Raw genomic sequence first — 21280 nt, forward strand, 5'->3', positions numbered from 1 at the left:
CTGCCCTCCAAGACCTGGCTCTGTTTTCATTACAGTGGTTTGGGTTGGAAGGGACCTAAAAGATCATCCAGCTCCAAGCCCCTGCCCGAGGCAGGGACAGCTTCCACCAGATCAGGGTGCCCAAGGCCTCATCTGTCCTGGGCTTGAACACCTCCAGGGTTGGAACCTCCCTAACACCTCTGGACAGCCAGGTCCAGTGCCTCACCACCCTCCTGGGGAAGAATTTCTTCCTCATCTCTCATCTCAATCCAGCTTCTTCCAGTTTGAAGCCATTCCCTCTCACTGTCCCTCCATGCTTTCCACAGAGGCCCTCTCTGGCTCTCCTGTAGCCCCTTCAAGCACTGCAAGGCCACCAGGAGCTCTCCCTGCAGCCTTCTCCTCTCCATGCTGCACAACCCCAACTCTCTCAGCCTCCCCTCACAGCAGAGGGCTTCCAGCCCTGCCAGCACTGCTGTGGCCTCCTCTGGCCCTGCTCCAACAGGTCCCTGGCTGTGCTGAGGGCTCCAGAGCTGCCCCAGCACTGCAGGGAGGTCTCAGCAGAGCACAGCAGAGGGGCAGAATCCCCTCCCTGCCCCTGCTGCCCACACTGCTGGGGCTCAGCCCAGGACACAGTTGGTGTCTGGGTTTAGTCATGACTCACTGCCAGGGAGGCTCTTCCACAGGAGAACAGGAGGGGTGGTGGTGTGCTAAGCAGAAGAGGGGCAGAGGGAAGCTTGCCAGGCTGTTTGCTGAAGAGTTCAGAACTAACAGGGGCATGTGAGCAGCAGACACAATCTCAGCTCTGTGCCTTCTGAGAACACCTCTTTTCCAAGGGGAAGGGAAACCAAACCCCTCAGGCAGCAGTGCTAAGTGCAACACAAGCCTTAGAACTGCTTCAGCAGGAGACCAGCACCTACTTGAACATGTCCAGAGAAGGGCAAGGAGGCTGGGGAGGGGTCTGGAGCACAGCCCTGTGAGGAGAGGCTGAGGGAGCTGGGGTTGCTTAGCCTGGAGAAGAGGAGGCTCAGGGGAGACCTTCTTGCTCTCTCCAACTCCCTGAAGGGGAGAGGTGGATTTGAAGTTCAGCTCAGCTCTTTTGGCACAGGGTTTGGTTACTTCCAAGACTAAATTAGAGGAAGGAATCTGATCCTGCTGTTAATTTGGCTGAAAAATATCAGTGGGAGCTAATGAGACTGACCATAAAAGTGATGAGGTCTGTGGTGACAGGTTGGACTCGATGGTCTTTGAGGTCTCTTCCAACCTTAGTGATACTGTGAGACTGTGATAAAGCTACCTGGAGGCTCTGATTTCACCTCCTGGCAATGCAGGGTTGGCTTTTCCCAGTGCCAATGGTCCAAGGCAGCTCTGGAGGTGGCAGTTCTGGGCTGCCAGCAAATCGCTCCTTGCCCATGAAGCAGAGTGCAGCCCTGCTGGGGTTAGGTAGGTGGAAGGTAAAGGTTCCCAAGCTCTTTGGAAGCAGCTAATTTGAATCCCAGTCAGAAGGCAAGAAATAGGCTGCTTGTGTGCTGCAGGAGCTGGCTTTGCTGGGCTGCTGCAGCACCTGGGGGGTGAGGAAGGGCTGGCTGTAGGCAGAGGGGTCTGGAGCACAGCCCTGTGAGGAGAGGCTGAGGGAGCTGGGGTTGCTTAGCCTGGAGAAGAGGAGGCTCAGGGGAGACCTTCTTGCTCTCTCCAACTCCCTGCAGGGAGGTTGTAGCCAGCTGGGGGTTGATCTCTTCTTCTACCCCTGCTGCCCACACTGCTGGGGCTCAGCCCAGGACACAGCTGGCTCTGGGCTGGCAGCACTTGGTGCCAGCTCCTGCCCAGCTCCTCACCAACCAGCACCCCCAAGCCCTTCTCCATAGGGCTGCTCTCTATCCACACTTCTTCCAGCCTGGATTTGTGCTTGGAATTGCCCCAACCCAGCTGCAGGAGCTTGCACTCTGCTGACCTGGGAGAGGCTGCAGTGCTGACAGCCACTGAGCACCTTGCAAAGGGGAATTTTCCCACCCTGGCATTCAGTTTCTCCTTGCCACAAGAGGCTGCTTGTGATGTGGGGCAGCCCACTGTGGAACCAGCTCTGCCAGGTGGATTCCCTCCACTCCTGGGTTCAGTTTCAGGCTCCTCACTCCAAGAAGGATGTTGGATAGTGAGGGATATTGGGTAAGGATACTGAGGAGCTGGAGCTGGTCCAGAGGAGGGCAACCAAGCTGGGGAAGGGTCTGGAGAAGAGGGCTGGGGAGGAGCAGCTGAGGGAGCTGGGGAGGTTGAGTGTGGAGGAGGCTGAGGGGAGACCTCATTGCTCTCCACAGCTCCCTGCAAGCAGATTGCAGTGAGGTGGGGGTTGGACAAAGGAACTGGGCTGAAGTTGCACCGGGGGTGGGGTTAGGTTGGGAGATGAGGCATGAAGAAGAAAGAAGCCCTGGAGGGGCTGTGGTGCTGAGGGACAGGGGGAGCTGGCAGGGCTGGCTGGGGAGCAAGGGGGTCCTGTCACTGCCTACAGCATGGGCAGGGGGTCAGGCACCACCCAGGGTCCAGCACAGCCTATAGGCTGTGCTGGACCCTGGGTGGTACCTGACCCCCTGGGTGCTGGTAAGGGAGACCTTGAGCAGCAGGAACAGGTTAGGGCTTGGGTTATTTTGCACAAATTGGGCATTTTTTAGCTGCATTTTGAGCTGTGGACACAGAATTACAGAACCAGAGAATGTTAGGTGGTTGGAAGGGGCCTTCAAGTGCATCCAGTCCAACCCCCATCCCCCCCAGCCAGAGCAGGAACACCCAGGGCAGGTCACACAGGAAGGCATCCAGCTGGGTTTGGAATCTCCCCACAGAAGGAGGCTCCACAACTTCTCTGGGCAGCCTGCTCCAGGCCTCCAGCAGCCTCACAGTGAATTTCCCTTCTGTTCCCCTGGCATCTCCTCTGCTCCAGCTTGCCCCCAGTGCCCCTTGTGCTGTCCTTGGCCATCCCTGAGCAGAGCCTGGCTCTGTCCTCCCCACACTGCCCTGCACATCTTGATCCCCAGCCATGAGGGCAGCCCTCAGCCTCCCCTGCTCCCAGCTCCCTCGGCCTGGCCTCACAGGGAGCTGTTGCACTGCCTGCAGCAGCTCTGGGGCTCTGTGCTGGACTCTTTCAAGCAGTTCCCTGAGGTCCTCCTTGTACTGAGGGGCCCAGAACTGGACACAGTATTCCAGATACAGCCTCACCAGGGCAGAGCAGAGGGGGAGGAGAACCTCTCTCACCCTACTCACCACAGCCCTTCTAATCCACCCCAGGATGCCATTGGCCTTCTTGGCCCCAAGGGCACATTGTTGGCTCATAGGCACCAATCCATCCACCCACCAGGAGCCCCAGGTCCCTCTCCTCTGTACTGCTCTCTGTTCTTGCAGAAGGGGAAAGCCCCTCCAGCCCTGCTGGCCAGGAGCAGGAGGAAGCTGAAACCTTGTGTGGTCCATTTTGGGTAGCAGCTTGGGTGGGAAGCTTTTCAGAAGGGGAAGTGTGCTGCTGCTGGCTTTGGCCAAGTTGATTTGTTCTGAATTCATGCAGCAAACACACCCCCAACAACTCCAGCTCCATCTCTCTGGCCAGGAGAACTCCACTCCCTCCTCAGAGCAGTGTTTCACCTGCACCCCCCCATTTCCCTCCCGGGCAGGGAGGGCACACAGCCCTTTGGCAGGCACTCTGTGGGCATCAGCACCTGCTTGGTTGGGGAAAATGAAGCTGGAGGTGGGGAGATTCAGGCTGCAGGTGAGGAGGAAGTTCTTCCCCATGAGAGTGGTGAAGCCCTGGAATGGGTTGTCCAGGGAGGTGGTTGGGGCCCTGTCCCTGGAGGTGTTTAAGGCCAGGCTGGATGAGGCTCTGGCCAGCCTGATCTAGTGTGGGGTGTCCCTGCCCATGGCAGGGAGGTTGGAACTGGATGATCCTTGTGGTCCCTTCCAACCCTGACTGATTCTATGATACTACGAAACAGCAGCAAGGGCAGCTCCAGGGCTCCCTGCCCTGCTCCCTGCTGTGGTGGAGGCGGGCAGAGCGTGCCAGCCAGGAGCGAGTGCCTGTGTGCCCAGGGCAAAGCTGCAGCTGGGGGTCACCGGGTTGGAAGGAACCTTTCAAGCTCATCCAGTCCAAACCCCCTGCAGCCAGCAGGGGCAGCAGCAGCTACAGCAGGTTGCTCAGAGCCCCAAAGCTCACCTGGGATGCTTCCAGGCATGGGGCAGCTCCCACCTCGCTGGGCAGCCTGGGCCAGGCTCTCACCACCCTCACACTGAAGCATTTGCTGCTTCTATCCAATCTAAATCACAGAGTCACCAAGGTTGGAAGAGACCTCAAAGCTCAGCAAGTCCAACCTGTCACCCAACACCTCCTGACTAAGCCATGGCATCAAGCGCCACATCCAAGCCTCTTGAATACCTCCAGGGATGGGGACTCCACCACCTCCCTGGGCAGCACATTCCAGTGGCTAATGACTCTCTCTGGGAAGAGCTTTCTCCTCACCTCTAGCCTGAACCTCCCCTGGCACAGCTTGAGACTGTGTCCTCTTGTTCTGGTGCTGGCTGCCTGGGAGAAGAGACCAACCCCCACCTGGCTACAACCTCCCTTCAGGGAGTTGGAGAGAGCAAGAAGGTCTCCCCTGAGCCTCCTCATCTCCCCCTTGCAGTTGGAACCCCTCCCTGAGACAAATCCATCCCCATCTCTCATCAGCCCTTGAAGCACTGCAAGGCCACCAGAAGGTCTCCCTGGAGCCTTCTCTCCTCCAGGCTGAGCCCCCCCAGCTCCCTTCAGAGCAGCAGCAGCACAGTTCTGTAAGCACTGCAAGGCCACCAGGAGGTCTCCCTGGAGCCTTCTCTCCTCCAGGCTGAGCCCCCCCAGCTCCCTTCAGAGCAGCAGCAGCACAGTTCTGTAAGCACTGCAAGGCCACCAGGAGGTCTCCCTGGAGCCTTCTCTCCTCCAGGCTGAGCCCCCCCAGCTCCCTTCAGGGAAGCAGCAGCACAGTTCCCCTTCGGGCTGCCCTGCCCCTCTCCGGGAAAGGCTGGGGAAGGGAAACACAAACCCCTGTGTGTTGTGCAGCTGGGCTGCAGGCAGTGGGTGGCACTGGGTGGCACTGGGTGGCACTTCCTGTGGGGAAACCCAGCACAGCCCCTGGTGAGCACCCGGAGAACCTCGTGCCAGTGACGGCTGCAGCAGCTCCTGGCCAAGGGCTGCGGGTTTGAAGCTAAAAAGGGAGATTCAGGCTGGAGAGCTGGAGCAAAACTCTGCTGCTGAGGGTGCTGAGAGCCTGGCCCAGGCTGCCCAGAGGGCTGCCCCACGCCTGGAACCATCCCAGCGAGGTGGCCTGGGGCTCTGAGCAGCCTGCTGCAGCTGCAGCTGTGCCTGCTGGGTGCAGGGGGCTGGGCTGGATGAGCCTGAAAGGGCCAAGCCAAACCCCTCCACACTGCATGGCATGGCTGGGGCAGGGGTGCGGAGTCAAGGGATCCTGGGGGGTGGGGAAGGGTCTCACCTTCCCCTGTCCTCACCGGGGCTGTCCTGGGCTCAGGACCTGGGTGGGACACACACACCCCCAGCCCCCCACATGCACCCCCAGCCCCCACATGCACCCCCAGCCCCACACACCCCCAGCCCCCCACATGCACCCCCAGCCCCACACACACCCAGCCCCCCACATGCATGCCCAGCCCCACACACACCCAGCCCCACACATGCACCCCCAGCCCCACACACCCCCAGCCCCCCACATGCACCCCCAGCCCCACACACCCCCAGCCACCCACATGCACCCCCAGCCCCACACACACCCAGCCCCCCCCATGCACCCCCAGCCCCACACACACCCAGCCCCCACATGCACCCCCAGCCCCACACACCCCCAGCCCCCCACATGCACCCCCAGCCCCACACACACCCAGCCCCCACATGCACCCCCAGCCCCACACACCCCCAGCCCCCCACATGCACCCCCAGCCCCACACACCCCCAGCCCCCACATGCATGCCCAGCCCCACAAACCCCCAGCCCCCCACACCCCCAGCCCCCCACATGCACCCCCAGCCCCACACACAGCTCCAGCCCCCCCCATGCACCCCCAGCCCCACACACCCCCAGCCCCCCACATGCACCCCCAGTCCCACACACACCCAGCCTCCCACATGCATGCCCAGCCCCATACACAGCTCCGGCCCCACACACGCCCAACCCCACAGAGCCCCAGCCTCTCCCACACACCCAGCCCCACACATGCACCCCCAGCCCCCCATAGCCCCAACCCCACACACAGCTCCAGCCCCACACACACCCAGCCCCACACATGCACCCCCAGTCCCCATAGCCCCAACCCCACACACACCCCCAGCCCCCCATAGCCCCAGCCTCCCGCACACCCTCCCAGTCCCACACCCCCGCAGCCCCGCCCCGCGGCCCGGCGCGGCCGCACTACAGCTCCCGGCATGCCCCGCGGCGCGCGTCACCGCCCGCGACGGGAGGAGCCGAGCGGAGCCGAGCGGCCCCGAGCGGAGCCGAGCTGCCCCGGGCTGGGGTCCGCGCCGCCACCATGCAGGTGAGCCCAGCCCAGCCCAGCCCAGCCGAACCCAGCCGAGCCCAGCCGAACCCAGCCGAACCCAGCCGAACCCAGCCGAGCCGAGCCGGGGAAGTCCCGGGTTGGGGGGTTGGGGGGGTACTCCCGTCCCGGGCAGAGCCCCGCAGGCGCTGTGCCGTGGGGCTGGGGCAGCGCAGCTGTGGCCGTGACCCACCCGTGACAGCCCGCGCGTCGCCCCGGCAGGGGGGTCGGCAGGCTCGGGACCGCCGAGCCACCCCCCGGCACCTCCCCGCTGCCTCAGCTTGCTCCCGATCCCCCTTTTCGCTCCAGTCCCCCCTTTTGCCCCAGTGCCCCCCTTGCCCCAGTGCCCCCATCGGGGCCAAGGTCCCCCTTTTGCCCCAGCTGCCCTCTTGCCCAGGTGCCCTCTTTTGGTGATGGTTCCCTCTTCGTCCCGGTGCCCCCTTTCCCCCGGTTCCCCCTTTCCCCCCCGGTTCCCCCTTTCCCCCCCGTGCCCCCTTTCTCCCCCGTGCCTCCTTCCACCCCTCTCCCCCCATTTCACCCTAGTTCCCCTTTTCCCTAGTCCTACCATTTTGCCCAGGTCCCCCCTTTTTCATCCTTGTTCCCCATTCCCCACCTTTCACCCTGCTCCCCTCATTTCACCCTGCTCCCCCCATTTCACCCCAGTGCCCTCTTTCCTCAGGCTCCCCCTGCCACTCAGATCCCCCTTCCATCCCCCCCTTTTGCCCCAGTTCTCCTTTTCCCCACTCCCCCCATTTCCTCCTGGTTCCCTGTTCATTCTGGTCTCCCCTTCCACCCTGCTCCTCATATTTCACCCCAGTTCCCCCATTTCACTTCTCCTTTTGCCCTGGTCACCCTCCACTCCATGCTTCCCACCCCCCATGCTTGCCCCCATGCCTCAGCCAGGGCTATGGCACTGAAGAGCTGTGCACAGACTGGGCTGTCTGGCTGTCTGTCCGTCCATCCCTGCCCCCCTGTCCCACCACACCCCACCCCAAATGCTCCCCATCACCCACCGAGGGGCTGTGGTGGGTGCTGGCTTGCACCAGGCACTCACAGCAGGAGCTGAAGTCAGCCACAGGCCTTCAGCCCTCACCCCTGCAGGTTTGTTCCATGCTCTGAGCTCAGATGTTGTGTTCAAAGCTGCCAGGTCCCCTCAACTCGCTGGCACCAGCCCTCCCCAGGAGGATCCTGCAGCAGGAACAGTGTGGCCAGCAGGAGCAGGGAGCTCATCCTGCCCTGTGCTCAGCACTGCTCAGCCCACACCTTGAGTCCTGTCTCCAGTTCTGGGCTCCTCAGGTTAGGAAAGATGTTGAGATGCTGGAAGGTGTCCAGAGAAGGGCAAGAAAGCTGGGGAGGGGTCTGGAGCACAGCCCTGTGAGGAGAGGCTGAGGGAGCTGGGGTTGCTTAGCCTGGAGAAGAGGAGGCTCAGGGGAGACCTTCTTGCTCTCTCCAGCTCCCTGAAGGGAGGTTGTAGCCAGGTGGGGGTTGGGCTCATCTCCCAGGCAAGCAGCACCAGAACAAGAGGACACAGTCTCAAGCTGTGCCAGGGGAGGTTTAGGTTGGATGTTAGGAAGAAATTCTTCCCAGAGAGAGTTGTTAGCCATTGGAATGTGCTGCCCAGGGAGGTGGTGGAGTCCCCATCCCTGGAGGTGTTCAAGAGGGGATTGGATGTGGCACTTGGTGCCATGGTTTAGCCTTCAGGAGGTGCTGGGTGACAGGTTGGACTGGATGATCTCTCAGGTCTCTTCCAACCTTGTTGATTCTATCATTCTCTCCCTGTGGAGGTCCCAGGTTGACCCCAGCCTCTGGGGAGCACCTCGTGGGGGGACACCTGCCAGGGACGCTGTGTGCCCGGCGTGGGACTGCAGCTTGGGCTGCCTGGGCTCCTGTCCTGCTTGCCAAGCGAACTGCCAAGGCAGGGGCTGTGTGCTGTGGGAAGGCAGGTTCCCACCTGCCAGCCTGGTGCCAGGCTGGGTGTCCCAGTCAGACTGGAGCAGCAGGTTGGGATGCTGGGTTTTCACTTAAAGACAAAGAGCAGCCCCCAGACTGCAGCAGGTGAAGGCACTGAACCCCCTACCCCCCGGTGCAGCTGAGCAGGGGCAGCAGAGGGCATTTGCCAGCAGCTCCATCTGGCCCTGTGAACACCTGCAGGGTGCAGAGGAGGAGCTGGGCACAGCCCTTTCCCAGGCACCTGCTGAATCACTGCTGTGTGGGCAGGGGGGTGAGGACAGGACCAACCTTCCTGGGGCTGACACTTCGTCCCACCAGCCTCACTCTCTGCGCTGGGGGGGGGAGGCACTGGCACAGGTTGCCCAGGGAGGCTGTAGCTGCCAGGTTGGGTGAGGCCTTGAGCAAGCTGGGCTGGGGGGAGGTGTCCCTACCCATGGCAGGGGGTTGGAACTGGATGATCATCAAGGTCCCTTCCAACTCAAAACCATGCCAGGACTCTGAATTCCCCTCTTGCACAGATCTAGTGTGAGGTGTCCCTGCCCATGGCAGGGGGTTGGAGCTGGCTGATCCTTGTGGTCCCTTCCAACTCAAAACCATCCCATGAATCTGAATTCCCCTCTTGCACAGATCTAGTGTGGGGTGTCCCTGCCCATGGCAGGGGGTTGGAGCTGGCTGATCCTTGTGGTCCCTTCCAACCCTGGCTGTGATACTTCCAGGACTTGCCCTCCTGACCTTCACCCACCACAGCTCTCTCTCTCTGGAGAACACTCCGTAGCACTGCTGCAGGAGAGGAGCTGTTGGCCCAAGGAGCATTGGTTTGGCCTCCAAGCCATGCTGGGTACCCCAAAGCAGGCAGTTTCACCCCAACCTGAGAGACCTGTTTGCAGGAGGGAGATCTTCCACCGCTCACTGTCCCTCAGACAGCCTCCCTGCTCACGAGGTGCAAGCAGGCTCACTGCAGAGGAGGAATAACTTCATTACAGGGCTCATCATCGTTCACTTGTGGCCAAAGGAAAGCTTGAAAGGGTGAGCTAATTAGACATGCTAATGTGCTGTGGGTGAGGAGCAGCCCGGGGCTGTAACTGGAGCCCATCTGCGGGTGGACACCCAGCCCTGGGATGGCATTTCTGGCTCAGGCTGCATCTGCTGGTGTCAGTAACAGCATGGGGAATGTGTGGCCAGAGCCAGGGCAGTGTGGCAGAGAGGAGAGGGCAAGAGCCCTGGGAGCACCTAGAGTGGAGAAAAAAGACCCCCAAAACCCACCCCAACATTGTGGGTTGTAAGGTGGGATGAGGCAGAGCTGGCAGGGTTGTGGGGGGATAGCTCTGGGCAGGGGGTGTTACACAATACCTGCTCCTCCTAGTGCAGCCTGGGGAGGAATCACAGAGTCACAGACTTGGGGGGGTTGGCAGGAGCTCTGGAGATCAGGGGCACCCCCAGCAGCTTGCCCAGGAGCACAGTGTCCAGCTGGGTCTGGAAGCTCTCCACACCAGGAGACTTCACAACCTCCCTGGGCAGCCTGCTCCAAGCTCCAGCAGCCTCACACCAAAGTTTCTCCTCCTGCTCAGATAGAGCCTGCTGAGTTCCACTTTGTGCCCCTTGCCCCTTGGCCTGGCCCTGGGCACCACTGAGCAGAGCCTGGCCCCAGCCTCTTGCCCCCCTACCCTTTAGCTCTTGCTGAGCATTGCTCAGCTCCCCTCTGGGGCTGCTCCTCTCCAGGTTCTCAGCCCCAGGGCTCTCAGCCTTTGCTCCTCACATTGCTGCTCCAGGGCCCTCAGCAGCTCTGTAGCCTCCCCTGGGCTCTCTCCAGCAGTTCCCTGTCTCTCTTGAACTGGGGAGCCCAGACCTGGACCCAGCACTCCTAAGTGGAACCTCAGCTAGGGCAGAGCAGAGCTGGGGAGGAGCACCTCCCTTGCCCTGCTGGCCACACTCTTCTTGCTGCACCCCAGGAGGCCTTTGCTGGCCCATGGGGAACTTAATGTCCACCAGCACTGCCAGGTCCTTCTCCACAGAGCTGCTTCCCAGCAGGTCAGCCCTCACCTGTAGAACAGAATAGAATAGAATTAACCAGGTTGGAAAAGACCTCAGAGATCATCAAGTCCAACCTCTCACCCAGCACCATCTGATCAACTAAACCATGGCACCAAGTGCCTCAGCCAGGCTCTTCCTAAACACCTCCAGGGATGGGGACTCCACCACCTCCCTGGGCAGCACATTCCCATGGCTAACAACTCTCTCTGGGAAGAACTTTCTCCTCACCTCCAGCCTAAACCTCCCCAGGCACAGCTTCAGATTGTGTCCTCTTGTTCTGGTGTTGGGTGCCTGGGAGAAGAGACCAACCCCCACCTGGCTACAACCTCCCTGCAGGGAGTTGGAGAGAGCAAGAAGGTCTCCCCTGAGCCTCCTCTTCTCCAGGCTAAGCAACCCCAGCTCCCTCAGCCTCTCCTCCCAGGGCTGTGCTCCAGACCCCTCTCCAGCTTTCTTGCCCTTCTCTGGACACCTTCCAGCATCTCAACCTCTTTCCTGACCTGAGGAGCCCAGAACTGGACACAGGACTCCAGGTGTGGCCTAAGCAGTGCTGAGCACAGGGCAGTGCTGGTGTAAGAGGTTATTCCTCTCCAGGTGCAGGACTCCAGAGGGGATTTGATGCCTTTGTAGGTCCCAGCAGCCCCAGGTCAGAGAGGTGGACAGTGAGTGCCTGGACTCTCAGCCAGGGAGGCATCCCTGGACCAGTTGCCGTGGCACCCATTGTGGCTCTGGGTGCTTTGGCCTGTCCTGGTGAGACTGAAGGGACCCCCAGGAGCAGAGGAAGGTGGAAGGTGGCTGGACTCTGGCCTCTGAGCTCCAGGTGGCTTTGCCTCAAGCTGCAGATGGTGGCCACCAGCCTCCATCTGTCTGCTCTGGCCCTTCCCTTCTCCCCTTCAGGCTATTGCAGTCCTGGGCTCACTTCTCTTTGTGGTAATCTGGGATTTTCTCAGCAGCTCAGAGACACTCAGCAGCTGCTGCCAGAGTCCTGCTGGAAGCCAGGGGAGGAGCTGGGTCTGGGCAGCATGACTCTGACTCTAGTGCAGGTTCCTCTTCCCGTTTCAGGGCTCAGGGCAGGCCAACTGCATCTCTTGGTACAACCCCAGCTGGCAGCAGGGCAGTGCTGGCAGCAGGGCTCAGCCCTTCAGGGTGGTGGGTGCAGAGGGTGCAGAGGCCTGCTGGAGATGGGGGTGCCCCAGCCCCTCTCTGCCCCCTCTCCCCGAGCTGGCTCCTGGTGCTGACCTTCCCTGGGCTCCTCTTCCAGATGTCCTTCTACTTCTCGGACACAGCAGTGCTGCTCTTTGACTTCTGGAGTGTCCACAGCCCCACAGGTAGGCCCCAGCCCCACCCTGAGACCCCCCAGCTGTCCAGCTGTCCATCTGCCCAGCCACCACCAGCTGGCATCCCCACCTGAGGACAAGGATGTGGCCTGGCACTTCTGGCAGGAGCTGTTGGTGATGGGCTGGGAGAGAGGCCAGCAGGGCATGGGGGGGGACAGGGCAGAGCTCTGATGGGCTCCACACCCCTCTCATCCCAGAGCTTGGACAACACTGCCTGGTTTTGCTTGACCCTGGCTCTAATGATGCCCCAGCCAGGGCCAATCCTCCCAGGCTGAGGCCTTGGACACCTCCAGGGAGGGGCATCCATGACCTCCCTGGGCAACCTGTGCCAGTGTCTCCCCACCCTCACTCTAAGCAATTTCTTCCTCCAGTCTCAGTCTCCCCTCTCCCAGCTCAAAGCCATTGTTCCTCATCCTGTCACCACAAGCCCTTGTCCAGAGTCCCTCCCCAGCTCTCCTGGAGCTCCCTTCAGGTACTGGGAGGCTGCTCTGAGGTCTCCCTGGAGCCTTCTCCAGGCTGAACAGCCCCAGCTCTCCCAGCCTGGCCCCACAGGGGAGGCTCTCCAGCCCTCTGATCTTTGTGGCCTCCTCTGGAGCCTCTCCAGCAGCTCCAGGTCCTTCTTGTGCTGGGGGCCCCAGAGCTGGAGGCAGTGCTGCAGGTGGGGTCAGAGCAGAGCAGAGCAGAGGGGCAGAATCCCCTCCCTGTGCTGCTGCTCTCCCTGCCCTGGCTGCAGCTCAGCCACATCCCAGCTGCATTTCACCTTACTGCATGGGGGCAGATGGCAGGGCCCACTGCCCCCCACCCCCTGGCAGTGACAGGGTGTTTCTCCTGCAGGGATGGTGCTCTCAGTGCTGGTGATCCTGCTGCTGTCCATGCTGTATGAAGCCATCAAGATGGGCAAGGCCCTGCTGCTGCGCCGGGCGCTGCTGGCCCTGCCCCACAGCCTCAGCCAGGAGTCGCTGCTGGAGCCGGAGGAGGGGGACCCTGGCTCTGCACAGGGCAGGTACTGCAGGGAGACACACACACACACAGCCCTTGGCATCTTTGGGGTCTTTTGAGGAGCTCAGAGATGGATGTGTGGCCCCTGGGCCAGCACAGGAGGGAGAAAGGTTGTCAAGAGGTGGCCGTGGAGTAACAGGCTCCCAGGACAGAGGTCTGTGGGCAGCTTTGGGTGGTGGCTGCAGGGATGGGACTGATTCTGTACTGTGATACCACATCCAACCTGGCCCTTCAACACCTCCAGAGTTTCCTTTCCCTCTTTGCAGCCCCCAGCCCTCTCCCCCTGCTGCCCAGCCCCCTCTGGGGCTGCTGTGGGCTGCCCAGGGAGGTTGTGGAGTCTCCTTGTCTGGAGAGCTTCCAGACCCAGCTGACACTGTGCTCCTGGGCAAGCTGCTGGGGGTGCCCCTGATCTCCAGAGCCCCTGCCTATAGGCTGTGCTGGACCCTGGGTGGTGCCTGACCCCCTGCCCATGCTGTAGGCAGTGACAGGACCCCCTTGCTCCCCAGCCAGCCCTGCCAGCTCCCCCTGTCCCTCAGCACCACAGCCCCTCCAGGGCTTCTTTGGGCAAACAAATCATGCCTCATCTCCCAACCTAACCCCCCCTGGTGCAACTTCAGCCCAAGTCCTTTGTCCAACCCCCACCTCACTGCAATCTGCTTGCAGGGAGCTGCAGAGAGCAATGAGGTCTCCCTTCAGCCTCCTCTTCTCCACACTCAACCCCACCCCCAGCTCCCTCAGCTGCTCCTCCCCAGCCCTCTTCTCCAGACCCTTCCCCAGCTTGGTTGCCCTCCTCTGGACCAGCTCCAGCTCCTCAATATCCTTACCCAATATCCCTCACTATCCAACACCCAGCTCCCTGCCCTCCAGCTCCTCTGGGAGATGCCCAGGGTGTTTGTAGATGCTCATGATCCCCCAGGAGCCAGCATGGGTGCAGGAGGGTCTTTCTGGGGCAGGGCTGGGCACAAGGAGTGGCTCAGCACACCTGCAAGGGTGGCCTAGGGATTTCCTTCCCAGCACAAGCCTCTTGAGCCAAGCTTGGGCTTTTCCTCCTGCATTTAAGGCCAGACCATGCCTGAGGCTGCTCTCCCTGCCAGCCTCCTCAGAACCATCTCCCTGTTCCCTTGGAGTGGCATTTGGGATCCCATAGTGGTTTGGGTTGGAAGCATTGAGGTTGGAAAAGCCCTCAGAGGTCCTTGAGTCCAACCTGACATCCCCATGGCCACCAAACCATGGCCCAAGGTGCCATGGCTACATGCTTTTGAGCACCTCCAGGGCTGGGGACTCCACCACCTCCCTGGGCAGCCTGTGCCAGTCCCTGGCCACTCCTTCAGGAAAGAATTTCTTCCTCATACCCAGTCTAAACCCACCCTGGCACAGCCTGAGGCAGGTCCCAGGGTCAGAGCCTCACAGAATGGGTTGGGTTGGAAGGGACCTTCAAGCTCATCCAGTTCCAACCCCCCAGCCAGAGCAGGAACACCCAGGGCAGGCCACACAGGAACACATCCAGCTGGGTTTGGAATCTCCCCACAGGAGGAGGCTCCACAACCTCTCTGGGCAGCCTGCTCCAGGCCTCCAGCAGCCTCACAGGGAATTTCCCTTCTGTTCCCATGGCATCTCCTCTGCTCCAGCTTGCCCCCAGTGCCCCTTGTGCTGTCCTTGGCCATCCCTGAGCAGAGCCTGGCTCTGTGCCCCCCACACTGCCCTGCACATCTTGATCCCCAGCCATGAGGGCAGCCCTCAGCCTCCCCTGCTCCCAGCTCCCTCAGCCTGGCCTCACAGGGAGCTGTTGCACTGCCTGCAGCAGCTCTGGGGCTCTGTGCTGGACTCTTTCAAGCAGTTCTGTGAGGTCCTCCTTGTACTGAGGGGCCCAGAACTGGACACAGGATTCCAGATGCAGCCTCACCAGGGCAGGGACACCTCCCACTAGAGCAGGTTGCTCAGAGCCTTGGCTTCCCCAAGGGCAAATCCTGCCTGACAAGCCTGGTGGCCTCCTCTGATCAGGTGACAACATTGATAGCTGAGGGGCAAGCAATTGATGTTGTCTACCTGGAGCTGAGCAAAGCCTTCCACACTCTCCCACACCACATCCTGGTCTCCAGGCTGGTGACACATGGGTGTGAGGGGTGACCACTAGATGGATAAGGAACTGGCTTGATGGCTGCACCCAAAGAGTGGCTGTCAATGGCTCCAGGGCCCAGTGGAGGCCAGGGACAAGCAGAGTCCCTCAGGGATCAGTCCTGGGACCAGGCTTGTTCAACATCTTTGTGGGTGCCATGGACAGTGGCACTGAGTGCACCCTCAGCAGGTTTGCTGCTGACACCAAGCTGTGTGGTGCAGCAGACAGCTGGAGGGAAGGGATCCATCCAGAGGGACCTGGACAGGCTGGAGAGGTGGGCACAAGCCAACCTCAGGAGGTTCAACAAGACCAAGGGCAGGGTCCTGCAGCTGGGTCGAGGCAATCCCAGGCACAAATCCAGGCTGGGCAGGGACTGGCTGGAAAGCAGCCCTGAGGAGAGAGCCTTGGGGGTGCTGGGGGAGGAGAAGCTCACCAGGAGCTCTCAGTGTGCACTTGCAGCCCAGAAAGCCAACCAGAGCCTGGGCTGCAGCAGGAGAAGTGTGGCCAGCAGGGCAAGGGAGGTGATTCTCCCCCTCTGCTCAGCTCTGGGGAGACCCCACCTGGAGTACTGCCTCCAGTTCTGGAGCCCCTATGGCAAGAGGGATCTGGAGGTGCTGGAAGGTGTCCAGAGAAGGGCCACGAGGATGAGCAGAGGGCTGGAGCTGCTCTGCTGTGAGGACAGACTGAAGGAGTTGGGGCTGTTCAGTCTGCAGAAGAGAAGGCTCCAAGGAGACCTCATTGTGGCCTTCCAGGATCTGAAGGGGGCTACAGGAAGGCTGGGGAGGGACTGCTCAGGATCTCAGGCAGTGATAGGACTAGGGGGAATGGAATGAAGCTGGAGGTGGGGAGATTGAGGCTGGAGGGGAGGAGGAAGTTCTTCCCCATGAGAGTGGTGAAGCCCTGGAATGGGTTGTGCAGGGAGGTGGTTGGGGCCCTGTCCCTGGAGGTGTTTAAGGCCAGGCTGGATGAGGCTGTGGCCAGCCTGATCTAGTGTGGGGTGTCCCTGCCCATGGCAGGGGGGTTGGAACTGGCTGATCCTTGTGGTCCCTTCCAACCCTGACTGATTCTATACTATGACACCACATCCAACCTGGCCCTTCAACACCTCCAGAGTTTCCTGTCCCTCTTTGCAGCCCCCAGCCCTCTCCCCCTGCTGCCCAGCCCCCTCTGGGGCTGCTGTGGGCTGCTGGCCTGGGGGGCAGCCAGGCCTCACCGCTGGGGTTTCCCCTCTCGTCCCGCAGGTGGTTTGGGTACCACGCTGGGCAGACGCTGTTCCACGTGGTGCAGGTGGTGCTGGGCTACCTGCTGATGCTGGCTGTCATGTCCTACAACGCCTGGATCTTCCTGGGGGCCATCCTGGGCTCTGCTCTGGGCTATTTCCTGGTGTACCCCCTGCTGGGTCGGGGCTAGCTGCCCCCCCGGGCAGCGCCCCCCGCGCCGCCTGCTCCGCGCTCTGGAGCAGCTCTCACTCCTGCTGGGGCTGTCCCAGGGACTTGCTGTGGGCACCCTCAGCTCTGGCCCCCTCCTCAGCTGGGGGGGTGCTGGGGCAGGGGAACCCATGGCCAGCAGCTTGCTGCCACCACCACTGCCCTCAGCTGGGGGCTGTCCCCCAGCTCTCAGGAAGCTTTTGGGGGGGGGGGGGGGGGGCGATGGTGTGGAGGTGCTGGAAGAGGGGAGCCCATGGCCAGCAGCTTGCTGCCACCACCACTGTCCTCAGCTCTGGGGGGGTGGTAATGGTTGGGGGGTGCTGGGAGAGGGGAGCCCATGGCCAGCAGCTTGCTGCCACCACCACTGCCCTCAGCTGGGGGCTGTCCCCCAGCTCTCAGGAAGCTCTGGGGGGTGGTGATGGTGTGGGGGGGTGATGGGACAGGGGAGCCCATGGCCAGCAGCTTGCTGCCATCACCACTGTCCTCAGCTGGGGGCTGTCCCCCAGCTCTCAGGAAGCTCTGGGGGGTGGTGATGGTGTGGGGGGGTGATGGGACAGGGGAGCCCATGGCCAGCAGCTTGCTGCCATCACCACTGCCCTCAGCTGGGGGCTGTCCCCCAGCTCTCAGGAAGCTCTGGGGGGGTGGTGATGGTGTGGGGGGGTGCTGAGCATTTCCTCTCCCCCTGCCTTTTGGAGGAGCTTCCTCCTGGCTGGACCAGGGCAGGTCCAGTGATGTGCTGGGGAGGGGGAGACCCTGGGGACAGGCACTTCTCTGAGCTCCTCTGCACCCAGCCCCTCTTCACACAGTGCCTTCTGGGGATCGGGGGAGGGGTCCTGCTGACCCCCACACCTCTCTCCCCACACAGTTGCTTCAGGGATGGGGTTTTGGGGTGGCCATGCCCAGGGGAAGCTGCTGCTGTGGGTGCCCCCTTGCTGCCTCCTTGGGCCACCCCTTGTAATCAAATCATCTCAGTCCTTCAGCTCCTGCCTCCTGTCACTGCTGGGGGGCCTGGGGATGTGACACCCCCCTCCTGTCACTGCCCCCCCCCCCCCCCCAGCCCTCCTCTCTCCAGCACAGCCCCAGGGTGGGTGGGTGAGGGAATAAGGACAACACTCCTCAGGCTTTAAATAAAGTCTTTTCCTCTTTATGAATCATTAGAAGTCTTTTAACCATTTGTATAACTTTCTTAATAAAATATCCTGGGAGAGCCAAGGGCTTCAGTTCCCAAAGCAAGGCACTCTGGGGGGGTAGGCTGGGCACCCCCCCACACACACTTCAGAGGCAGAAACAGAGGCACCTAAAGCACAGGCAAGTGTTGGGGTGCTCAGGGGTCCTACCAGCCCCTCCCCCACCCCCAGCATCCCGCCCGTGGGGGGGGAGGGGCGCTGCACCGGTGCTGGCCCAGGGCCCCCCTCCCCGGGGCAGGCAGAGCTGCTGGGGCTGCCAGCAGACCTCTGCAAGGGCAGCAGCAGGCCTCTGCAAGGGCACCAGCAGACCTCTGCAAGGGCAGCAGCAGCCCTCTGCAAGGGCACCAGCAGACCTCTGCAAGGGCAGCAGCAGACCTCTGCAAGGGCAGCAGCAGTCCTCTGCAAGGGCAGCAGCAGCAGCCCTCTGCAAGGGCAGCAGCAGCCCTCTGCAAGGACACCAGCAGGCCTCTGCAAGGGCAGCAGCAGTCCTCTGCAAGGGCAGCAGCAGCAGACCTCTGCAAGGGCACCAGCAGTCCTCTGCAAGGGCAGCAGCAGTCCTCTGCAAGGGCAGCAGCAGCAGACCTCTGCAAGGGCACCAGCAGGCCTCTGCAAGGGCAGCAGCAGTCCTCTGCAAGGGCAGCAGCAGACCTCTGCAAGGGCACCAGCAGACCTCTGCAAGGGCAGCAGCAGACCTCTGCAAGGGCAGCAGCAGACCTCTGCAAGGGCACCAGCAGACCTCTGCAAGGGCACCAGCAGACCTCTGCAAGGGCAGCAGCAGTCCTCTGCAAGGGCAGCAGCAGTCCTCTGCAAGGGCAGCAGTAGGCCTCTGCAAGGGCAGCAGCAGTCCTCTGCAAGGGCAGCAGCAGCCCTCTGCAAGGGCAGCAGCAGCCCTCTGCAAGGGCACCAGCAGCCCTCTGCAAGGGCAGCAGCTCCTGGCTCCACCATCACCACAGGGACCACAAGCTGCAAAGCCCAGGAGCCAGGGAGCCATCCCTGCGTGGTGCTGGAGGGGGCCTGGGGGCAGGAGCTGGGGACCCTCCACTGCAGGGCCAGCCCGAGCCCAGGGGCAGCCCAGTCCTGCCAGGCAAGGCTGGAGGCACTGCAGTGCCACCTTCCTCTCCATGTGCTCAGTCTGAACTTCAGAGGCTTCCAGGAGAACCCCAGGGCAGGGTGGCTGAGCCCAGTATGGGTGTCCTGAGCCCAGTATGGGTGTCCTGAGCCCAGTATGGGTGTCCTGAGCCCAGTTTAGCTGCTGCGAGCCCAATCCAGTGCTGGGAGCCCAGTGTGGGTGCTGGGAGCCCAGTCCAGTGCAGGGAGCCCAGTTTGTGTGCCATGAGCCCAGTCTGGGTGCTGTAGCCCAGTTTGTGTGCCATGAGCCCAGTGTGGGTGCTGGAGCCCAGCCTGGTGCCATGAGTCCAGCCTGGGTGCAGTAAGCTCACTTTGGGTGCCGTGAGCCCATGTTGGGTGCCACCAGCCCACACCTGCCCCAGCTCCCTCCCCGCCAGCAGCAGCTCAGGGCCCCCAGCATTGCTGTCTCCCTGCCATGCCCCTGGCCACCATCACCTCTTCCATCCACTGGCACTCCTGGGGCCATCTGGGTGGGTTGATGATGGGCAGGCTCCCAGGAAGCCCCTGGATAGGGTTGGGGCGGGGGGAGTGTGATCCTCTGGCAGTACCCCACACACTCATTCACACTGGGGGCAGTGCCAGCCCCCCCAGCAGCCCCCAGCACGAGTGTTGGGGGTGAGGGGGGACAGATAAAGCAGCTCCTCAGGAGGAAAGAAGAAAATAAGGCAGAAGGACAGAGCAGAGTGCAGGGGGTGCCCCGTGCCGGGCCGGGGGCCTCCCCCAGTCCAACCCAGCAGGACCACTTGGCTGTGGGCAGCCTCGGGCAGCAGCAGCCCCCCCCCAGAGCAGGCAATAAGGTCTTGGTGTTTCCCATCCCCTCCCTCTCCCCACAGGCCACTCTCCAGCCCCAGCAGGTCCTGTTGCCCTCACCCCAGCCCCCGGTGTCACCGGGACCAGTCCACAGCAGGGGCTGCCAGGGGCTAGAACTCAGTCTGCACCCCCTCACCGCTCTCTGTCGTGCCCTTGGGCTGCACAGGGCTGCTGGGGCAGGACACCTCCTCCCCTGTCTCCTTGTCACTGGGCTGGTGGCAGGCTGGCCCAGGGGCTGGGGACAGGGGCTCAGCTCCAGGGGTGGGTGATGCTGGTGTGGCAGGGGGCACCTGGGGCTCTGCTGGGACATCAGCTCTGGGTCTGGGTGATGGGATGGTGTGCTGGACATTGGCCTCTGCAGGGACATCAGCTCTGGGCTTGGGGGCTGGTGCAGCATTGCCCTCTGCTGGGACATCAGCTCTGGGCTTGGGGGCTGGTGCAGCATTGGCCTCTGCTGGGACATCAGCTCTGGGCCTGGGGGCTGGTGCAGCATTGGCCTCTGCTGGGACATCAGCTCTGGGCCTGGGGGCTGGTGCAGCATTGGCCTCTGCAGGGACATCAGCTCTGGGCCCGGGGGCTGGTGCAGCATTGGCCTCTGCAGGGACATCAGCTCTGGGCCCGGGGGCTGGTGCAGCATGCTGCACGCTGGCCCCTGCAGGGACATCAGCTCTGGGCCCGGAGGCTGGTGCAGCATTGCCCTCTGCAGGGACATCAGCTGTGGGCCCGGGGGCTGGTGCAGCATGCTGCACGCTGGCCCCTGCAGGGACATCAGCTGCAGGCGTGGGTGATGCTCGCTGCACCTCAGCTGCCGGTGGGGCTTGAGCCGCGGGCGCCGCCGCTGCGCCCTGCTCGCCGGCGGCCCCTGGCGGTGGGAGCCGGCCCGGCACAGCCCCCGGCGCCACCGGCACCTCCCCGGCGGTGCTGGCGCCGTCCCGCACGCCGCCGGTGCCGTTGCTCAGCCGCTCCTCCGCTTCGCCGGCGCCCCCGAGGCTCTCCTCCGCCAGCGCCTCCCGGATCTTCTCCACCCCGTCCGGGCAGCCGGGGTGCGCCCCGGCCTCGGGCTGCCGCGGGGAGCTGGGCTGCAGCAGCTCCTGGGTGCCCACCTCGTAGGGCAGGACCCCCTCGTCGGTCTGGATGACGGACACCACCTGCTTGGCCCTGCGGCGCCGGTCGCTGCCCGGCTCGGGCTCCTGCTGCCCGCTGTACTCCTCGGCCCAGTCGATGGGGAGGCCCTCGGCCAGCAGGTGGAGGTTGGGATCGCTGTTGTGCAGCACCATGCTGTCCCGGTACAGGTTGTGCTTGCGCTGCACCGCCGCCTCCTTCACAGCTGCGGACACCCACGGGGCTCTCAGATGGGCTGGGGGCACGGGGCGATGCCCACCCGCCTCGGGCCACCGCTCCCAGCCCTGCCCGTGGGGGGAGGGGGCAGGGGGAGGTGTCTGGAGCTGGGCGGAGGGTTCGGCATCCCACCTGCCACTCAGCACTGGTGCAGCAGCCAGCACCCTGCTTGGGGTCACCTCCCCCTTCTACAGCCCCCAGCACCCTGCTTGGGGTCACCTCCCCCTTCTATAGCTCCCAGCACCCTGCTTGGGGTCATCCCTCTTCTCCTATGGTCCCCAGGACCCCACATGGGGTCATGTCTCCTTGTACAGCCCTCAGCATACTTCTTGGGGTCACCCCCTCCTCCTGCAGCCCTCAGTATCCTGCACAGGGTCACCCCCTCCTCCTCCAGCGCCCTGCACGGGTACATCTTCCTCCTGTTATGGTCCCCAGCAGC

General features: G+C 62.6%; 2 protein-coding genes across 3 annotated transcripts in view; one reads left to right on the forward strand and one right to left on the reverse strand.

Moving 5' to 3' along the window:
* The first annotated feature begins 6446 nt into the window (after window positions 1-6446).
* Window positions 6447-17532, forward strand: SLC31A2 (solute carrier family 31 member 2). The gene is made up of 4 exons (XM_068168978.1): window positions 6447-6521; window positions 11761-11827; window positions 12671-12839; window positions 16193-17532. The coding sequence occupies exons 1-4, from the start codon at window positions 6516-6518 to the stop codon at window positions 16359-16361; spliced, it is 411 nt and encodes a 136-aa protein (XP_068025079.1). The 5' UTR covers window positions 6447-6515; the 3' UTR covers window positions 16362-17532.
* The window catches only part of NIBAN2 (niban apoptosis regulator 2), a 48937-nt gene continuing 45157 nt past the window's right edge, over window positions 17501-21280 (reverse strand). The window contains exons 14-15 of one of the 2 annotated variants that reach the window (XM_068168977.1): window positions 20204-20830; window positions 17501-20155 (exon numbers count right to left, since the gene is read on the reverse strand). In XM_068168977.1, coding sequence (XP_068025078.1) covers window positions 19614-20155; window positions 20204-20830 — 1169 coding nt within the window. In that variant the 3' untranslated portion in view covers window positions 17501-19613. Of the gene's footprint in view, window positions 20831-21280 lie in introns of both variants that reach the window. The other variant, XM_068168976.1, reaches the window with a different exon arrangement.

The sequence above is a fragment of the Melanerpes formicivorus genome, unplaced genomic scaffold (assembly GCF_026170545.1).
Source record: "Melanerpes formicivorus ecotype bairdi unplaced genomic scaffold, bMelFor1.0.p_v2 SCAF_162, whole genome shotgun sequence".
Taxonomy (NCBI): Eukaryota; Metazoa; Chordata; class Aves; order Piciformes; family Picidae; genus Melanerpes; species Melanerpes formicivorus.

Excerpts from the sequence above, each read along its gene's own strand:
- SLC31A2 (XM_068168978.1), top strand. Across the intron at positions 11,828-12,670 it reads GAGTGTCCACAGCCCCACAG|GGATGGTGCTCTCAGTGCTG; the intron begins GTAGGCCCCAGC and ends TTTCTCCTGCAG. Across the intron at positions 12,840-16,192 it reads CCTGGCTCTGCACAGGGCAG|GTGGTTTGGGTACCACGCTG; the intron begins GTACTGCAGGGA and ends CTCGTCCCGCAG.